Source organism: Microtus pennsylvanicus, chromosome 1 (genome assembly GCF_037038515.1).
Source record: "Microtus pennsylvanicus isolate mMicPen1 chromosome 1, mMicPen1.hap1, whole genome shotgun sequence".
Lineage (NCBI taxonomy): Eukaryota > Metazoa > Chordata > Mammalia > Rodentia > Cricetidae > Microtus > Microtus pennsylvanicus.
Window position 1 is genome coordinate 87,543,884 of NC_134579.1, and position 19,617 is coordinate 87,563,500.

A 19,617-nucleotide genomic window follows, 5' to 3' on the forward strand; every position below is an offset into this window, starting at 1 on the left:
AGGATATATGCAAGCAGATTCCTCCTGCCACCGACCCCTCCTGTTCTGTCCTGCCCATTTTCCCTAGGCTCACTGTGCATGAGCTTTCTCTGGGGAGATATAAAATTAGTTATCTGCACTCAAATTGGCACATCATTAAGAGCTCCCAAAAATGACTCCTGCAAGGAGCTGGAGAGACGGCTCAGTGGTGAGGTGGACCTGGGTTGGGGTCCACAGGCCGCAGCTTGTCACTATCTGTAACTCCAGTTGCGGGGGATATGATGCCCTCTCCTGGCCTCCATGGGTACAACATACAAACAGTGCACAGACCCACACGCAGGCAAAACACACACACACACACACACACACACACACACACACACACACACAAATAATTTAAATGGCTGCTTAAAGCTCATCCTGCTTGATATGTAAAATGCATTTATTAGGGGTCACTCACAGAGGAGTAGACAGCTACGGACAGTTGCATTTTCCTGAAGTCACTTGTGCTCTCTGTCTATAAGATCACTGAATGCTAACGGCATAAGTCAGAATTGCTGCAAACCTGAATTCGGAGCGCTAGCTAGTCTTTAAGTAACAGAGCTGACTATAGGCTCAGACAGAAGGAAGCACAATGCATGCCAGACTCTCAAGCCATTTGTTGATGCGTACGCCATCCCAGCCTTCATCAGGGATCCTTCTGGCCTTGGCAAACACTGCTCAGCTCTTGAGACGATGCCAGGCTGGCATGAAGCGAAAGGACAGCCTGCTAAAGGTGCTGCCAACTCAGTTCTCTGTTGCTTTGACAAAACAACTGAAACCAACTTGAGGAGCAAAGGGCTCTTTCGCCTCTCTTCATGGTCACAGTCAGTCCTGCATGCAGGGAAGTCAGGTCAGGAATTCAAGGCAGGAACCTGGCCTGACTTTCTCATAGTTTGCTCAGCTTGCTTTCTTGTGTGCTCCAGGACAACCAGTCCAGGTTGGGCTCAAGGCACAGCAAACATGCAACAAAATAGCAACCGTTACTGCTCTTACTGCAAAGAGGTTAGCATAGTCTGTCTTGCTACTATTTTTGTATATATTAATGTAAGACTTTCTATTGTATTTCCTGATGCAGGGTTACACCCAGTTGCACAGGCTGGCCTGGGACTCAGTTTTCCTTTCTTGGCCTCATGAATATTAGGTTCACAGGTGAGTACCACTGCACACGGCTCAGCACAAGGTTTTCTCCAAAGTGAAAGACTCCCCATTAAACCATTAGTCTGCTCAGCTTGAACACTCTATTGACTTCAGCTTTTCCCCTGCTTTGGCCTGGTTCATCAATTGCTACTCCTGTATTTAAACGTGAAGCTGACTTAAACAAGCCCTTGTCTAATTCCACGGCTTGTGCTCAGTAAAACGTACATGAGCCTCCTTAGATATTGGGTCCACTCAGCCTTGCTATCGCACCGTGTTCTAGACAGCCTCTTCCAGGAACAAGTTTCTACTTTGGTGCAAGCCTGTCCCTGTGTATCTATGGTTCACTTACAGAGGACATTTTGGTTCAAATTTCACTGGGGGGGACAAAAAGCCAGACTTAAAACCACAAATATATAGTCCATTTTACAATGCCTCCCTCTTACCTCCTGCAGAAATTTTTCGCTCATCTGACTGAAATGATGCCCTGGGGGCTTGATCCCAGACACCATCAGTCCAGACGGAAAGACCCTCGGCTTCTGCAGGTCGGGCTTGAATTTCTCATACATGTTGGCAGATGGCTGGAGGTCACGGTTAGCTGTCTTCTCCTCTTGCGGAAGAGGCATGCCACACGCAGGAGGGGCGTACGGAAGCCCCACGGGGACCAGTGAGGCATCCCCCTGACCCAGGGCCTGGGGATTCCTACGGATGTAAGTGATGATCTTGGGCCTCACATGTTTGGGCTTCGGCATAATGACGGGCTTTGTCTCCATCCTTTCTTCCGCTTTCTCTGTCTCCAGTTTCTCGGTTGCTTCCTGAGAGGAAGGTGTGTCCTTAGGAAGTGTAAGAGGCTTGGGGATCCCACTGGGGCAGGTGCTTTTGTCAGGCACTTTCAGGGATGTGTTTAACACCTGCCCGCCATCAGTGGGGGGCAAGGCCACCGAGGGTGACCCCGTGTCCATACTGACCTGAGAACTGCTAACTGGGGGAGTGGAATGGTGAGGCAAGTTCACAGTTGTCTCTGGGTGGAGGGCAGCTGGGGTCCTGAAAACCGAATCTCCTCCAGATGGAGCGACTTCGGTTTGGGCTGCGTTTTCTAGAAGGCTCCTATTTTCAGTTACAGATATTGTCTCTCTGCTCTCCCTGGCTTCCAAGGTGCCAGTGCGAGGGCCCAAGAGCTCAGAGGAGGCCTCGGCTCTGCTCCCTCCTGCAGAAGGACCCGAGTCCAGTGCCTTGGCACTGCTCCCAGTACTGCTACCCTGCCTCCTCTCCTCCCTACTGACCTCGGAGGGCAGGCTTTTAGTTGGATCATGGGGAACAGAAGCTAGGTGGCCGTCCCCCTGTACAAGGTCGCTGGATGTTTGCCTCACCCTTCTACCTTCGCCTGGTGACGTTTTACTGCTGAATCTAGTAGCTCCGTCTCCAGAAGGAACAGCACTCTGCACAAGGGTGGCTTGCTGAGAGCCCTCCACACCAGTTCTGACTGTCATCATTTCTTCCGGGCCGCTGCTTTCTCCCACTCCCGGCTGATGGTGGCTGCTGTCCAGTTGACTCGTGGCTTCTTGTTGTGCTTTCTCACGTAGTTCCTTCCTCTCCATGGGTGACACACTTTTTTCCTCATGACATCCCAGGCTCTGTGCCTGGGCTGACTTTAGTCCCTGCTCCTTCCTGGGTTGGATATATTTGAGTTCCACTTGGGGCTCCCCTGCTCCTTGACTTACATGCACTTCTGGATAACTGGGGCTGGAAATTTCCTTCAGGGCTGAACCTGAACTGGGAGTCCATTCTGGGCAAGCTATACACTCGTTGTAACCGTCCAGGCCACGTGTCCCCTCCACCTTGGCATCTGATGGGATGGACCTCCTGGCTTCTGAGGTAGATGGTTTAGGAGGACGCACGTATTTCCCATCTGAGGTACCCTCACCAAGAGAAAAAACTGTCCCTGGAGAGTGACCAGCTGATGTCCCCTGTGGCCCCTCCCCATGCCCAGGCACGTGGCCCTGTGGCTCTGAGGTATCCAGCCCTTCGGGCTGCTGAATCTCCCGAATGAGACTGCCAGCTGCAGCTCCTGGGTTGCCGGCTCTTTTCAGTTCTTCATTGTCAAGGGTCTTTGCCAATTTGTCCTTGGGAGTGTGCCGGGGGATTTCAGCATCCCTTTTAGTTGAAACCTCTGGACCGGCTTGTCCCACTGCATTCCTCCAGGAGGATAGACTTGGTCCCTGGACACTCTGGGGGGTCTGTAGGATGCCTCTTTTCCCTGTGTGTTCTTCACCCAGTAGTCTGTGAACAGCCAGAGAAGGCTGGAAATCCCTCTGGCTGGTGGAGCCAGCCTGAGACCCTAACCCAAAGCCCTGCAGCAGAGAGGGCTCCTTCTGGGAGTGGCTGTGGCATTGTGGTCTGCTTAAATTTGCATTTCCAATCTCAGCATCGAGATCACACGTCCCAGGCTCATCGTGCGAGGAGCCCACCTCCAACATGATTTGATTGGCATTTGGATCGCCCATGCTTACGGTGCTCCCATTATTATTTTTTGCCCGCTCTTGGTGATCTCTCAACTGACTGAAACAGGATTTCTTTGGAGCCAGTGGGATACTCATGGTCACCTCTTCAGTGAGGGCACCTAGCCATGCAGTCCCCCTTCAGGCTTCAGGGCAACAGGCAGCCCTCGCGTTACCTGTCCTCTTCCGACAATGTCACATCTAGACACCACTTTGAACCTCTTCAGACAAGCTTTGGAAGCAACAATTGTCTTGACACGTAGCAAAACAACTCACTATGCTCCATTGCTGCTCAGTGAAAATTGGTCAGTCCATGAGACCTGTAAAGAAATAAAAATACAGTCACTTTAGAGAGAAGACAGCAGTAACCATGAGTAAGGGACACATGCAAGAGCTAGGTGGTGACACGCGCCTTTAATGCCAGCACTTGGGGGGCAGAGGCAGGCAGATCTCTGTGGATCTCTGTGAGTTCAGGGCAGCCTGGCCTACAGCATGAGTTCCAGGACAGCCAGAGCTGTTACACAGAAAGACCTTGTCTTGAAAAACCAACAACCCACCCAACACACACACAAAAGAGACACAGGCAATAATCACATAGATGTAATCTTTGCTGTTATTTCATTTGCTTATCTCAAAACCATTTCAAACAGGGGCCGTGGCTAGGCAAATATGTCCAAGCTATGACATCATAAGGATACATTTTAAAAATGGAATATAACAGGTCTTACATGTATGTTGTCTTAAAGGTGTGGGGGGGGGTTATAAAACAAAATAAAAGCAATCTCTTCTCTTTACTGAAGTTTTACTTTTTAGTTTATTTTCCACAAGTTAGCTATAATCTAAGAATACATATGAAAAATTCCAGAAACAAACCATCCAGAGATCTCAAATAGGGTAGCGGTTTTTGTCATGTGATAAAACTGTGTGCTGTCCCAGCTCTGTCATGTGGGGGCTCTGAATCTTCTCTTCGACCGTCTACACACTTCCTACCCTTCAGTCTCTTAATGGCGTCTGTTATCAGACTATGTGCCACAGAGAATGAGGTTTGGGTCCAGCCACTCACTGCCCCTTTCTAGCCTCTACACCACTCACATCCCCTCATCAAAGGCACTGCACACGTGACGCCATGGCCATCAGGGTAAGCATGACACAAGCCATTCAGGGAAGAAAAGCAAGATCCCAAGAAGATGATGTCCGTCACAGTACACGATCATGACTGCTCTGTTTCATTGCTAGTCATTTGCTAATTGTTTTGCTTGGCTGAACATCTAAGTCACACTCTGTCATGGGTCTATATGTAGAGGGAAAAGGCACCACCTGTAAAGCCAAGCATCCTGGGGATCTTGAGCTGCATGTTCACCAATGACAGCAGACAACAGTTTCCGTGGCTGAGAACCGTGAGCCCAGCATGCTTGTTCTACTGTGGCGTCTCTCTCCATCCCAGCCTCCACCTTCCTAAGATCCAATAACTGGCCCCAGCATCCTTGCAAATCCCGAGGTACGTCCTCTTTCCCACTCACTTCTTTTCCACCTGCACACACATACACGTTTTTCCACCTGAGTGAGGTCCTTTCGTAGAATCTGGTCCTTCATTGGTTTTGTTTTGCTCTATGTCCGTTCCGCCCCCCCCCCCCAGGACAGACCAGCACAACTGTGTCCACTCTACGTGTCCTGGGAACATGGACTATTGTGGACACAGCCTCCGTCATTTGCTGCCACACTGATCTGGGGCTATTTCCACACCTCCCTCATGGTCCCCACTTTCCCTCTTCCCCCATCTTCCCCAGTCTGTCCTCAGCCTGCCAGTAGCACCCTGAGGTGATCTCAATACAACCCCTAGCTGAGGAACTGAGCCTAACACAGGAGAGATATGTCACAATCGCCATTGCTTTCTTGTTTCCATTTTGACAATGTATTCTGCCTGAAGATCCATTTGTCCTCTGAGCACAAATACTAACAGCATGTAGTCAGATTGATATGACAGCCATTTAAAAAGAAATTGGACTCTCCAGGCTGGAATATGAGTATCCCGATGAGTCAAGGAGAGCAAGGAATTCACAAGCATGGCCATCCACAGAAGGGCACCACCTCTGAGTCTCTGGAGATGGAAGTACAGACACAAAGCCAAGAGCTCTCTTGGTCTGACTCACATGAACAAACAAAGCCAAAACAACAGAAGTCACAAGGAAAAATGGGACTTCTAGACAGTGACAAATGCCCATAAAATCAGCATTTTGCTAGAGAAAGCCTTGCTGTGTTTGTTTGGTTTTATTTCTCTTGTTTTGTTTTTTAACATAAATTTCTTTTACTTGATATGCATGTGTGTTTTGCCAGCATGTATGTCTGTGCACCATGTGCATGCAGTACCTCAGGAGGACAGAAGGGGGAGTCAGATCCCTTGGAACTGGAGTTACAGGTGGCGTTACAGAGCAGATATGCCAATGCTGGGACTTGAACCTGAGTCCTCTGCAAGAGCAGCCAGGGCTCTCAGCAGGTGAGTCATCAATCTTTAGTCAATACTGGGGATTTTTAACAGCATCATTAACATTTAATAGGACCACTGTAGCATAAGAATCCATTGTTGGCCAAAATGTCCCTTATAGATGATATTAGTGCAATGGGACCTTGGGTTCTTCTATCTGTGCCCATCTGTAACCACTGGGTAGGCTTAGCTGTCTTGAGTTCACATGCTCTACAGTTGGGCACCTTACCTAGAAGCTTCTGCGGTTGAAGGCATATCCATTTTTGAATCACAAAATGGATCGACGGCATCTGAATACTCCCACATCATCTCTTTATCCGTCTTAGATTCCAGCTCCCTGGGAGCTACATTTTTTTTTTCTGGCAATGCATCATTAAAGTGGCTCTCACACAAAAAGAACCTCAATGGCTCCAACACCACATCATCCTCATCGTCACCCTGAGTCACTGACTGAAGGGCAGGCTGGAGTCCGAGCCACGCGGCTGGAGTCCGAGCCACACGGCTTGAGAGCTGAGTGTTTGATGATCCTTCTGCAGTCGGAGACTTAAATACTTGAAGAGTTCTACTTAAAACACAGCTGCCTCATTCAATAACCCTTCCTAGGGACACCATGGAAATCCAGCTCCCCAAAAGCTGCCAAACAAGAGTACGCATGGGGTTTTTCAAGTCCAGCGCCTGCACATCTCTCCTTGGGGACCAATACTGCTGAACTTCTATCACAGCCATGTTCTTTCCCCTTCTTCTTCTTCCAACCAAAGTGCCCCTCCCCCAAGTTCCTTCCCCTACCAGCTCTCTGCCCCTCCCCCATCCACTCCTCTCATTCCTCCTCCACTGTTTCTCTTCAGACAAACATCACCCAGCCATGGTACATCCAGTTGCAATGAGACTAGGCTACCCTCTCCTATTAAGGCTGGATGAGGCTATCCATTAGGAGAAGGGGTCCCATGAGCAGGTAACAGAGTCGGAAACATCCTCTGCTCTCAGTATTAGGAATCTCACAAGAAGATGACATTATACAACTGTATCATATACACAGAGTGCCTAGGTCAGTCCCGTGCAGGCTCCCTGGTGGTCGGTTCAGTCTCTGGAGCTTCTATGAGGCCAGGTTAGTTGGTTCTGCGGGTTTTCTTGCGGTATCCTTGACCCGTCTCACAGCCATGTTCTTGACTTTACTGTCTATCAACTTTCACAGACACTCAAATTTGAGAACGTGGAAAGCCCTTCATAACAATGTTGCGGTGCTGGCATGCCATGTATGCACATCTCCCTTTATATATGCAAATGCCTTTAAAGTCACTTACAACCACTATATAAAGCAAATACTAGCATTACATTGTTTGGGAACAGTGACAAGAAGAGTTAGCATGTGCTCAGCACAGATGGGTTTTAAAATATTTTCCATCTGTGATTGGTTGAACCTACAGATGTGAAGCCCTAGAGATGCGGGGGGACAGCAATTGTGTATTTAACTTTACAGCAGTTAAATGGGCTTTGTATTAAACTGTGTGTCTTACTCATTTGAGGAGACTACAAGCTTACTACATTAACGGTCCAGGAGCTTCTGTCCCCCTATGGCTTCTGGGACAGCTGTTTTCAGCATAGATACGTCAGACGAAGTGACCCAACTCCACCCCAATGTGGGCTCAGAACAGCGAATGCTCACTACTCACATGTTAGCGAGGACTCTATTTTTTCAGCTGTATAACGGTTGATTGAAATGCTAAAGTTGCTCTTCCAAGTGAAGAAATAACTACCTCCTCCCCAGAGCTTAATCAAGGGGAAGTATGAAGAAAACTGCATTCTGGGGTTGGAGAGATGACTTAGGGCTTGGGGGCTTAATACTCTTGCAGAGAACCCGGGTACAATGCCAGTACCCAAGTGGCAGCTCACATTGTCTCTGCCTCCAGTTCCAGAGGAATCTGATGCCCTCTTCTGGTCTCCATGGGTACTGTAGGCATATGGTGCACAGACACACAGGCAGACAAAATACCCATACATATAAAATAGTAAAAATGATATTTCTAAAAAGTTTTTTTTTGTTTTTTCGAGACAGGGTTTCTCTGTGGCTTTGATTCCTGTCCTGGAACAAGCTCTGTAGACCAGGCTGGTCTCGAACTCACAGAGATCCGCCTGCCTCTGCCTCCCAAGTGCTGGGATTAAAGGCGTGTGCCACCATCGCCCGGCTAGTTAAAAAGTTAAAGAAAACTACATTCTGATTGCCATGTGCAGTTGTCAGTCATTTGTTTTTTTTTTTAAAGTTGGTTGCAGGGATTTTCCTATCACTAAAAGGAAAATGGCTTTCAAAAGATTAAATATTATGCTTACAGTTTCCCTCAACTACCAAGTCTGCTGTGTAAGGCTGTTTGAGTTTTCATATGCATATTCAAACACGTAATGTGCCAGCTATCTTAGTGAATATGGCAACACATTGCCCTCCCCCGCCCCCAGCAGAGCTTCAGTATGGCAAGCATGCAGAGTCAAAATTCTTAAGTTTTAAACTTTAGTAGACAACTTTCCTGAGCAAATATCTGGTATCTACAATATTCAGTTTATTTAATGGTGTAATTTTATATGTGCTCACAAATGATTGCTTATGACCCCACCTGTTCCTCTACTTTAGCATCTCAGGATGGAACAGTTGCAGGCATTCAGATCCTTGTCCTTTTTTATAGTGTTTTATATGTGAAAGCAGCCTTTATTTAAAATGCTTGGGGGGAAAGAAGTGTTTCAAATTCTGCACTTTTCCCAGATTTGGGTAGACATAATGAGATGCCACAGGGATATTCTCAAGTCTAAACAAAGGATTCATTTATACTTAGCATGCACTTTTTATGGGTTACTTAAAAGTAAAATCACACAATGCCTTTAATGCATATGCATTTTATTGCAACCTGTCACAAGGTCAGAAAGTGACATGTTTTGCTTGTGGTATTATACTGGCACTCACAGTAGTTGATGTTTGTGGGTCAATAGGATGGTTCAATGGGTAAAAGTACTGGTTGTCCAAAGACTTGAGTTTAGTTCCAAGAACCCGCATGGTGGAAAATGAGATCATACTCACACAGTTGTTCCTCAGAACTCCCCATGCCTATGAGACATGCATGTACTTAGACACACACTCTCTCTAAATAAATAATAAATAAATAACTGTAAAATAAAATACTAATTTTTTTTAGGATTTTGCGTTTTAGAGAATTGCTTTCAGATTAGGGGTACTTAATCTGCTTATGTTTTCTCAAACTAGCAGTCTGAAACATGACCCTCTGCAGGCTAAAAGAACTGTATAAATTTAATCCCACTGTAATGTGCTTTATTATTGGTAGGGTACACAAGCGGAGGCTCAGTGGCTGTCCGTGGTGCTGAACTCAATGCCAGACCAAAATGTAAAATTTCACACCGAAGTGTGAAATGCTATTTACTCAGTTGGAAGTCCAAGAAAGGGGGTAACTGGGTTTTTATTCAATTAAACCAACCTGATATTTAGTTCATTGTACTTGGTTTCCTCGATAAATATGTTGCATGCCCATCCAAAAGAAAGCTTCATCCTGACTGTCCAACAGGATGTGTTTGTTTTTAACATTTACAAAGTCCTTTTCAGGGTGTAATTTCACCCAGGAAAACTAAATATCCATTACTTTCCTGTTGTGATCATTTCTCTTTTTTACTTGTTTTTAATTATTTTTTTCTGCAATGGAAAATTCATATTGTCAATTTTTAAAAATATTTTTGTTGCACATAAAAAGGCAAATATCTGTGTACATCTTCCTATTCTACCCCCTCCCAAGACATAGAAGTTGATGTGTGGGATCTGGAGCTTGGGTCTTACAGTTTCAGGATGAGCAATAAAAGCCAACTTTTCAGCGTGTGTGCTATGGGTTTCTTTCCACAAAGCACATGGAGAAAACACATCATCACAGAGTTTCACTCTGTAGCCCTGGCTGACCATACTGACCTTAAAATCACAGAGATTTGCCTGCCTCCGCCTCTGGAGTGCTGGGATTAAAGGAGAGAACCATCACGCCTGGCCCTTCACTACCTTTAATCATTGTTACACAACAACTTTTCCTATTGTTAGGTTTTAGGTTGTCTGGGGTTTTTAATAGTTCTCCTAAGAATGCCATTGAGTAGGTGTCTCTTCAGAATGCTGTGCAAGTGTGCACACCTGTGGGATAAGCATGCCAGGGAGCCTGGCACACAGCAGGCGTCCTGTAGCTGTTTGTTGGTAAGTGAGGCACTCACTGCCTCACAAAACAAGTGCCCATCCTCACCATTCCCCTCAGGTTCCCACTTCCTTCCATATTCTCCCTCAAAACCTCCGTGACTGGAATAATCAGATCATTTGTCATTCAGATTGGTTTTTTCTTATCAGGATTTTCCCCCTTTCTATTATACCATAATTTATATTCTATGGACTTAGGTATCTTTTACTATAAAGTTCTTCAAATGTTGACCAACAGCTTCCATACATCATCTTGACTGTAAAATGGTTCTAAAGGTCACCAAACTTGCACCGGCCCCAGACCCTAGCAATACGTGATCTGGTTTCCATGTCTACACATTTGTGTTTTCCAGAACTCTCCTCCATGCAATGTCCAGTGTTCAGATTTTGTGCTGTGATTCTTGTGTCTCACAAGGTGCGCCCAAGGCTTACCTGAAGCTGCATTTGTGTGGAGATTCATGTGTCCCACCCTGTGTGTTTAGCCACTCCCCGGGAGAAGGTTACTGAGTTGATCCCTTCTTTTAATGATTATGAATAAAGCTACCACAAACATTTATATGCAGCCTTTTATGTGAGACCCAAACTCAGATGGAACGCCACGTGGGAACGGGACATATGATCACTCTGTTCTGAACACCTCTCACTATCCATGAAGCTCGGCTCTATTGTCTGTTCATGACTCTCTTCCCTTCAGGTCTGCATAGGCTCCAGGAGAACAGTGTCTCTGCCTCCCCGTGCCTGCCTCTCTCTAAGCTCAGGACAGTCCCAGGCACAGACATGCAAAAGCATGACATGGCAGAGTAGTTAACATATGAACATACAGCGGTTATGAAAGCACGCACAAGACTGCCCAAGAGCAAGCCAGACAAAACCCAGTGAGGGTGCGCACAAGGTCCCACCCCTAGCTGAGGAGCTGCTGGCAGCTGATAGCTGCTTGAAGAGAGAGAGAGTTTGTCTTCTTTAAAGGTGTGGCTCTGTAACATCAAGCAAGCGAAAGTGCTTCAATACCAGCCATGTATTTTCAGCACCAGAATGGGCTCCCTATGACAGACAGTAGTCTGTTGTTTCTGTTTTGTATCTTTCTGTTCAGCAATACCTGTGAGGAGCAATACTGCCCCTTTTACTGGCAATAGAGAGCCGAGTGACTCTGGAAGCCACTAGAGGAGCTGCGGGCTCAGTACAATCTCTGTTGCACGCCATGGCAAAGTTCATAGGGAAGAAACAAATGCCATTTTGTTTCGTTTTGACTCAGCCTCTAGTGGGGGTGCACAGAGTTCTATACAGCATTCGGATGCTGTGTTTCCTCACATTGACTATCTCTGGAGCCAAGTTAGTTTTAGGTTTTATTTTTCACAGCAGACATGGAAGATGGGACATTCTTAGAATTTAGATTTTACCATGATTAGATATTAACAAATTAAGGGCTTGCTTCTGGTTGTTACAGAGGGAACAGCCTTGCCTAGTGCTCATCTCAACACTCTCTATCTAGACTATCAGTGCTATTGCAGACATCAAAACCAGGAATCTAGAAACTTCCTGTACGTTAACTCAACACAACCCATCAACAAGGGCTATGGAGCTGACTTCCAAAGTCCACCACCAGTCCGTTACTTTCCCCTTGGGGCCACCACTATCATCACCCACAGACTTCACTCACGAGTCTCCTGCCAGGCCTGCCAGTTTGGGCTCTGGCTTCTCCGAAGGGCCACTTAAACGTGAAAGCTAAAAAGGTGGCTTCAAATAAAAAGGCAGAATAACGGTCTCTTGAGAGCCAGAAGAGCAGAGGGAGGATACAGGAAGTCAGAGAACAGATACCAGAACACAGTCAGAGGGAGGAGTAAGTAAAAGGGCTATATTGCACAGCAGAGTGGTATATGGTGCTAACGACAGCCTGTGGTACATCATATTAAGAGCAAGAAGAAAGGACTTGAGGGCCCCAGGCATGAAAGAATGGTAAGCAGATGTGAAGCAATGCATCTGGATTCAGATCCCATCATTACACATGGCATACATGGATAAATACAATTGTGTATCAGTTTAAAACTTCCAAGTAAATTTTACAAAAACTAAAAACAGAATGTCCCTTTCCCTCCACCTGAGGACCAATGAGGTCCCTTGACAAATAAATCACATCAGGACATTTCCCAGCTCCCAAATCTCCAAGAACATCCTTGCCAGGAGCTCTGTGGCTAACTTCCAGCCACTGTTTGAGCTGTAGCCGACTCCTGTGCCACGTTGATGCCCAAGACCTCAGCACTGGTGTTGTCCCTGACTCTCCACAAGTGGGACTCTCTGATGTCTAGGTCTCAACAGAAATACGCCCTGCCTACACAGGCTTGCTTATACGTCATTTTGTATCCCCCATCTCAGTACCCCACCATGTTGCCTGCAACATTTACCGGGCACTCAGTGTGTCACATACTGGCTCGTGGTGTTTCTCATCAAAGGAATGAAAGCCCCGAGAGATAAAGAGCTAAACCCTGATTCTCACCGAGCTCTGTGACAGCAGTAGAATTCAGTACACTGTCGTGCTTGCAAACACATTCATAGGAAGCATTGCGGAATGTTTCCCAGTTCAGTTTGCTCTTACCCAGGGTAAGTAAGGCCTTGCTGAGAATGTAACTGTCACAGAGTTAGTAACTGTGAGAAATGGGAGGAAGTAAAACAGTAATGATCTCAACCTTCTCACGCATAAATGAAGAAACTACAGGCCCAAGTGATTGATCATGAGATTTACTTCAAGTTCTACAGCTGGCCCTGTGCCTGCAGAATAGGGGCAGACTCCTCTCTCTGTCTCTCTCTCTGTCTCTCTGTCTCTCTCTCTCACACACACATGTGTGTACACGCATGTACACATACGCATGAAAACACACACGCATGCATGCACACACTCACACATATACCAAGAAGTTAAAAAGGGGGGAGGTTTCATGGAGAGCTCTGAAATGGACCTAATTTATTAAACATCAAATAACTTAAAAGTATAAACCACAAGATGTAGTGGAGCACGCCTTTAATCCCAGCACTGGTGAGGCAGGGGCAGATGGATCTCTGTGAGTTGTGGGTAAGACCAGGGATATACAATAAGACCCTGTCCCACATACATACATACATACATACATACATACATACTACAAGAACAGCAGGAAACCAAAGATAAGGAATAGATCCAGTCCTCGCAGAAAATGCAAATTCTTGAGGGAAAAAGCCATAATGTACAACAGCTAATGGTTACCGTGACAAGCGTAAGGCCAGGTGTAATAAACTAAGATGCCAAACGAAAACTCTAAGGACCTCATGAGGAAAGGAGACAAAAATTCCAACTGAAGGGAAGGGATACTTGCTCCTTGCGGTTAGTGATTGTGCGGAGGCCTTGAGGGTGTGACATTCAAGCTGGCCACCAGGCACACATAGCAAAGCAAGCATCCTTCAAGGTCTGAGCCCGGGCTTCATAGGCCATCCCTATTCCATCCCAGATACCCATCTCCTTAAGCTCCATTCGGTTTTCCCTGGCGGTGGTTGCTAAGGAAGAGAAGCCACTGGGAACTGCCGAGTAGTGCCTTCTAGGAAAAAGATTTGTGGGGAAAATAAGGCCTGAAATGAGGCATAGGAATTATCCAAGGATTGCCTTTATCTTTGCAAGCCCTGCCTGTTCTGCCAGAGAAGCTGGGTGTTATCTGTTCCAATGAAGGCAGAGATATTTATATTTCCATCTAGTTGAAGAGACTGACAGCTTCAAAATAGCAAGAACACTGCTCCAACCACTAGGAACTGGTGGTACCTTCTTGACTCTTACTCTGTAAGGTGGGTGGGCAAAGCTAACACACTGAAGATTAATATTCTGCCTATGAAATATATGATAAGGGCCCAGCAGCTCAGATAATGGTGTTCTGTGCTGGGGTTTATTAAAAGGAGACACGGATTTCAAATCTAGAAAAAAATAAACAATTTTTGAGTGATGGAGAAAGAAAAAAATGTTTCATCCGGCCTTCATCTTGGCTCCTCGGAGAGGTTTTGATCTCGGTCTTGAAGGAGCGGGCAGTATTCTTTGAAAAATAGGATTAATTCAGATGTCTGTTTGCAGGGCAATTGCTTTTCTGTATGCATGGTGACTGCTGGGCCTATTAACTCAGCCCAGGTGCTTCTGCCTCAGCTACCCGTGTGGCACCTGAAGCCAAGCTGAGAGTCAGACTGCCGCCTTTATCACCTCACCTGTGCAAGAACCAAGAACGAAAACTTTCAGTGATGTCTGCCCTTCCGCTATTCTTTCCACAAGTGCTCTGTGTAGAGATTTCCAGCAAACCTACTCCCCGGCCCTCATTGTTGCAGCTAGACCAGTGGTCCCTGCCTCCTATAGAAAATGAAATCACTGAATGGGGCAACCACAGGAAAGTCTTCAAAAGCATCTCAGCAGGTGGGGAGGGCAACTGGCTCCCGTGGGGATAACCAGAGAGGTAGAGGGCTAGCCTGGTACAACAGAGTCTGAAGCATGCTTTCGCAACTCCACTGCTGCCCCCAAGAGAACTCATTTCAAGATGGCCGAATGCTTGCACCATGCACACTTTTTCCTCCGCACCAGGGACCCCGGGAATGCACCTAGGGTGGAGGCCGCTTGCCACCCCCTATCTCCAGGGACCCAGACTGTAAACCTCAGGCCTTGTGTGTGACCTAAAAAGCAAAAATCTATCTTTTCAATCTCATCAGCATTAAGTACTGCTCACCTGAATCTCAGGTGCCTGCACGGGGTCACTCACTATATATGGGACTCCTTCATATTCCCTTTTTAGAAAGAAGGTGAATTTCTTTCATCGTTTATCAAAAGCTTACCACCCTCTCCTCTCAAATGAGTCAGATGCCTAAGGGGGATGAAGGTTAATTGTTAACCCCAAGATGCAACCCAGAGGAAAAAGACCGTTAATAACCAGAAAGAAGAAAATGAGGTGACCAAGAAAAGGAGGAGTTGTTGAATCAAGCAGGAAAGGGGTTGGGGGATGCAGGAAAAGGAAAACAGCTGACAGACCTCGGCAAGCAATAGCTGCGTCCTGCGATGTTAGCCTATAAGGGGAGGGGACACTAAAAATAAATAATTAAACAAGATTCGGGAGAAGAGATGACTCAACACGGCCCAGTAATGAGGTAACCTGCAAACGCAGTTAAGCCTCACACAGCAGGTGGCTACTGCTGACTTAACCTGGGTTTGATGGTTTGGGGTTGAGGGCAGGGTTTGTGCAGCCAGAGACCTGCAAGCCCCACTGTTAAGAAACTGACTGCAGGAGCAGGTACGGTCCACATAGCCAGGCTAGTAACAGAGAAAGAGGGGGTGGAGCAGGAAGTGGCACTGGTGGCAGAGAGCCAAAGGTCCCCGCTGGCAGCTGTGAGTCTACCACAGGTAGAAGCATCTGCTTAAGTTGGGACCCCTGAAGGAAGGAAGCCACTTTGGTCACCATGCTGCAGAGGAGGAGAGAGGAGAGCAGGTACCTGCATCCCCAGAAAGCAAGGGTGGGGCCGGCAGAGGACTGGGGCCGGCAGAACAGAGGAAGGAGGGCAGAGAATAAGAACTCCCCCATCGGGAAACTTCCCTGGCCCAGGGGCTTACAGCGCTGAGAAATGCAGAAACTGGCAGGCCTTGTCTTCATCTGCCAGGCCCTCCCACCCTAGCTTGGGGCAAGCAGCGCTGCACCCAGAAGCAGCAACCTTGGGGGTACTGGGCCATCACGGAATCCTCCAGCAGGAAGGAGCTCCTCTGGTCTCAATCACCATCTCGGGGGCCCCACCTTTTACCCACAGCAGAGTACCCCGGACTTAGAGCATCAGCTTCTACCAGGGAAGTCTCCCCACCAGATGCCCAGCGCCCAATAGCAAAGCCTTGGGAATGGACAGTGTCACCATCTCAAGAAGGGCCTCCCTGAAGAGCAGAGAAACCTGTGTGTCCCAGGTGGGGGTGGGGGGTTAGACAAGGAGCCTGGATTGCCCCCACCCCACTGAGGGAGTTTCCCTCGACTCCCACCCACGGCTTACATATAGATTATAAATATATAAGGAGGAAGGAGTGGGTCGGGGGATTGGAAGTTGGGATCCTCAGTTCCCCTCTTCTCTTCCCGTGGTACCCCATCCCTGGGACCATTTGTTAAAAAATAAAGAGAATTTTAAAAGAACAAAAGAAAAGAGGTAGGAGAAGAAAGGAAAGGAGAAGAAAGAGAAGAAACAGCCGCAGACATCCAGCATGGACTAAAATCAAAACAAGACAAGCATACAGAGCTCATTCTTAGAAGGAGTAAGATACCCAAGGTCAGAGGCTGCCGGGGCAGGGAAGACACAGAAGAGAATGGGCCACGCACTGTATGTCTTTTATTATAATAATACAAGATAAACGTTGTAAACACTGCTTTCTTCTGGAATAATACAAACTTCAAGGTGTGCAGATTCTTTTCAGACAGGACAAAAGGCGCAGACTGGCGATAAACATGAACTTTCTAGTTTAATCTGAAATTTGAAGTTTTGGGTATTTGGGGGAGCACTGGGATAGAAGCCTGGAGTGTCACAGGTTAGATGTCCTTGATGCAGTGATAGGATTCTGGTTTCTCAAAGTGAACCAACAGGAGGAGAAGCAGAGCAGGCCCTGAGCTCCCCAGTGGCTGAGTAGGCTTCGTGCACAGGAAAGGGATTTAAGAGAAATTCTGAGCAACTTCAACCAAATGAAATAAGGGTGTCTGAGAGCTGCATCTTTGACACCTATGACGCAAACTGCAAGATGCCCCAGCTGCCCGTGGGATGTCTCACAGGCTGAATATCTGGGACTCTCAGAATGCTGTCCCAACCCCATAATGTAAGGCAGTGGCAAAGGGGCACAGGGCCACTCACTGATTCCAACTTTCTTCCCAGTCTGCATTTGAATACAAGTGAAAACAGGCTTATGGCTTTGTGGTGAAGACTAGGAAGGAAAAGCTTCCTGCAGCACACCCGTCACCTGGTGGGTCAGATGTAGTGGCAGCATTGTTTTAAGAAATGAACCTTTAAGGGCTCAGAAGGTAAGGGTGGTTACTTCTCTGGCAAAAGACCTAGATTCAATGACCAACACCCCTACTACAAACTACAACTCACAAACTCCTGTAACTCTAGCTCCAGAGGACCTGACCTCCTCTTCCGGCCGCCTCGGTTCCTGCACACACACGGTGAGATTGTGCAAGCCAGAGGCAGTGGATCACTATAACAAAAGTATTTTCAGGACACAGCAGGGCAGTTGCACACCTGAACCTATGGCGATTGTGAATGCATGCACAGGCCGTGTGCAAGGTCAAGTCAGACAGAAACCCCAGCATGAAGGAGGAAGGTGGACATAAAAGCCTGTCTCTTGATGGCAATTGGTAGCAGTCGAGAAAGGGGAAGTTAGTTTTCTTTAAGGGTATAGGGCCTGGTAGGTCAACCACACTCCAGTGGATGACCACACTTGCAAGAGTATATAATATGGGCAGCATTAGTTATAGGTGGATAAGGAAGAGGAGGCGATCTGGGAGAAGCTGGGGGTGGGAATATGATTAAAATAGGTTATATGAAATTTTCTAAGATTAATATAAAAATATAGAAGGCTCATTACTGTGTTGCTGTTTGGGCCACAGGATAAGGAAGGCCCATGGGGCGAGGAGGAGTTTGGCCACTGTTTTCTTTTGCTCTCTCCCAGCAGCATCCAGGGCCCAGTGAGCCAAGTTTGTGCTTCTCTTTTGCAGAAGTTTGGAGCATCGTCCATCCATACCCGGGGATTGTCCATCCATACCCGGGGATTGTCCATCCGTACCCGGGGATTGTCCATCCATACCCGGGGATTGTCCATCCATACCCCGAGCATCTTCCATCCATACCCGGGGATTGTCCATCCATACCCGGGGATTGTCCATCCATACCCGAGCATCGTCCATCCATACCCCGAGCATCGTCCATCCATACCCCGAGCATCGTCCATCCATACCCGGGGATCATCCATCCATACCCGGGGATCGTCCATCCGTACCCGGGGTTCGTCCATCCGTACCCGGGGATTGTCCATCCATACACAGGGATTGTCCATCCGTACCCGGGGATTGTCCATCCGTACCCGGGGATTGTCCATCCATACCCGGGGATTGTCCATCCATACCCAGGGCATCTTCCATCCATACCCGGGACATCCTCCATCCATCCTTGATGCCTTCTCAACTCTGTTCTAGAGCCACCCCCATGTCCACGTCCCCCTCTTATGTCACACGGCTCTCTCCTCTAGAACTTGGATATCATCATTGCAGGACGAGCTTTAGCCTCTGTTCTTCTAGAGACGGAATACACGTGTGGCCGTCTGTACCATGGAGCGAGGGGTGTGTGCTCTAGGCAGAGTTTCATCTTTAAAAGAGCTGGTTCTAGTTAGCAAAGGAAAAGCGTGTTACTATGGGCCATCTGCCAGGACACAGAAATAGCTGCATTTTGGAAAGGCATTCAAACGATATTGTTCTTTCTCAGCATCGTCACCATGGTGCACGTTCCTGGAAAGCAGAATCTAGGCTTGGCCATCTCCCAGGAGCCACACTGCTGCCATGAATGTGATGCACCAGGCTAACAGTACTAAGCAGTCAAGTGGCAAGGTCCTCATATCCTAGCCAATGAGGAATAACATCTGGACAGCACCGAGAGGGGACACACCGGCCACAGTCAGCCCTACCTCCATCCTGGGCTGTCACGATACCTGTGCCTCACTTTGTGCTGTTTGCCTGTCTTTGCTGATTGTAGTTCCTCCTGTATATGCCTCCTCCCCTCCTCTCTTCATCTTACTTCATCCACAGATCTTCCTGCTCTCTGGGGCACAGGCTTCAGCTTTATAGGCACGGTTGGTGATTGTAAAAATATAAAATAACATCTCTGCAGTGGAAAGCAAGGCATTCTCACAGGCATTAAAAATGGATTTATAATGGATTTCAGCAATCTTCAGTATTTACTGAAATGAAATCAGGATCTCGAAGCGATATCTATACACCTACATTCACAGCAGTATTTATGGCAATAGTTAAAACATTGAGTCAACCCAAATCCCTTGCTGCGGGTGAATGGATAAGCAAAACACAATCTTTACAAATAATGGGATATTTTAAAAGGACAGGAATTCAGATACATGCTGTAAGGGAATGAAGATAAAAATAATCCCATCACACAACAAATACCGCGTAATGTCCCTCCCATAAAGAGCTAAGAATAGTGAAACACACATACGTGCACACACACACGCACACACACACACACAC

General features: G+C 47.2%; 1 protein-coding gene across 2 annotated transcripts in view; it reads right to left on the reverse strand.

Moving 5' to 3' along the window:
• Positions 1 to 19,617, reverse strand: part of Mtus2 (microtubule associated scaffold protein 2) — a 363,820-nt gene that overhangs the window by 246,750 nt on the left and 97,453 nt on the right. For both annotated transcript variants that reach the window (XR_012910593.1, XM_075971941.1), the window contains exon 3: positions 1,602 to 3,973. Coding sequence is in view for 1 of the 2 variants with exons in the window: in XM_075971941.1 (XP_075828056.1) it covers positions 1,602 to 3,752 (2,151 nt within the window). In the remaining variant the exon portion in view is untranslated. The remainder of the gene's footprint in view (positions 1 to 1,601; positions 3,974 to 19,617) is intronic.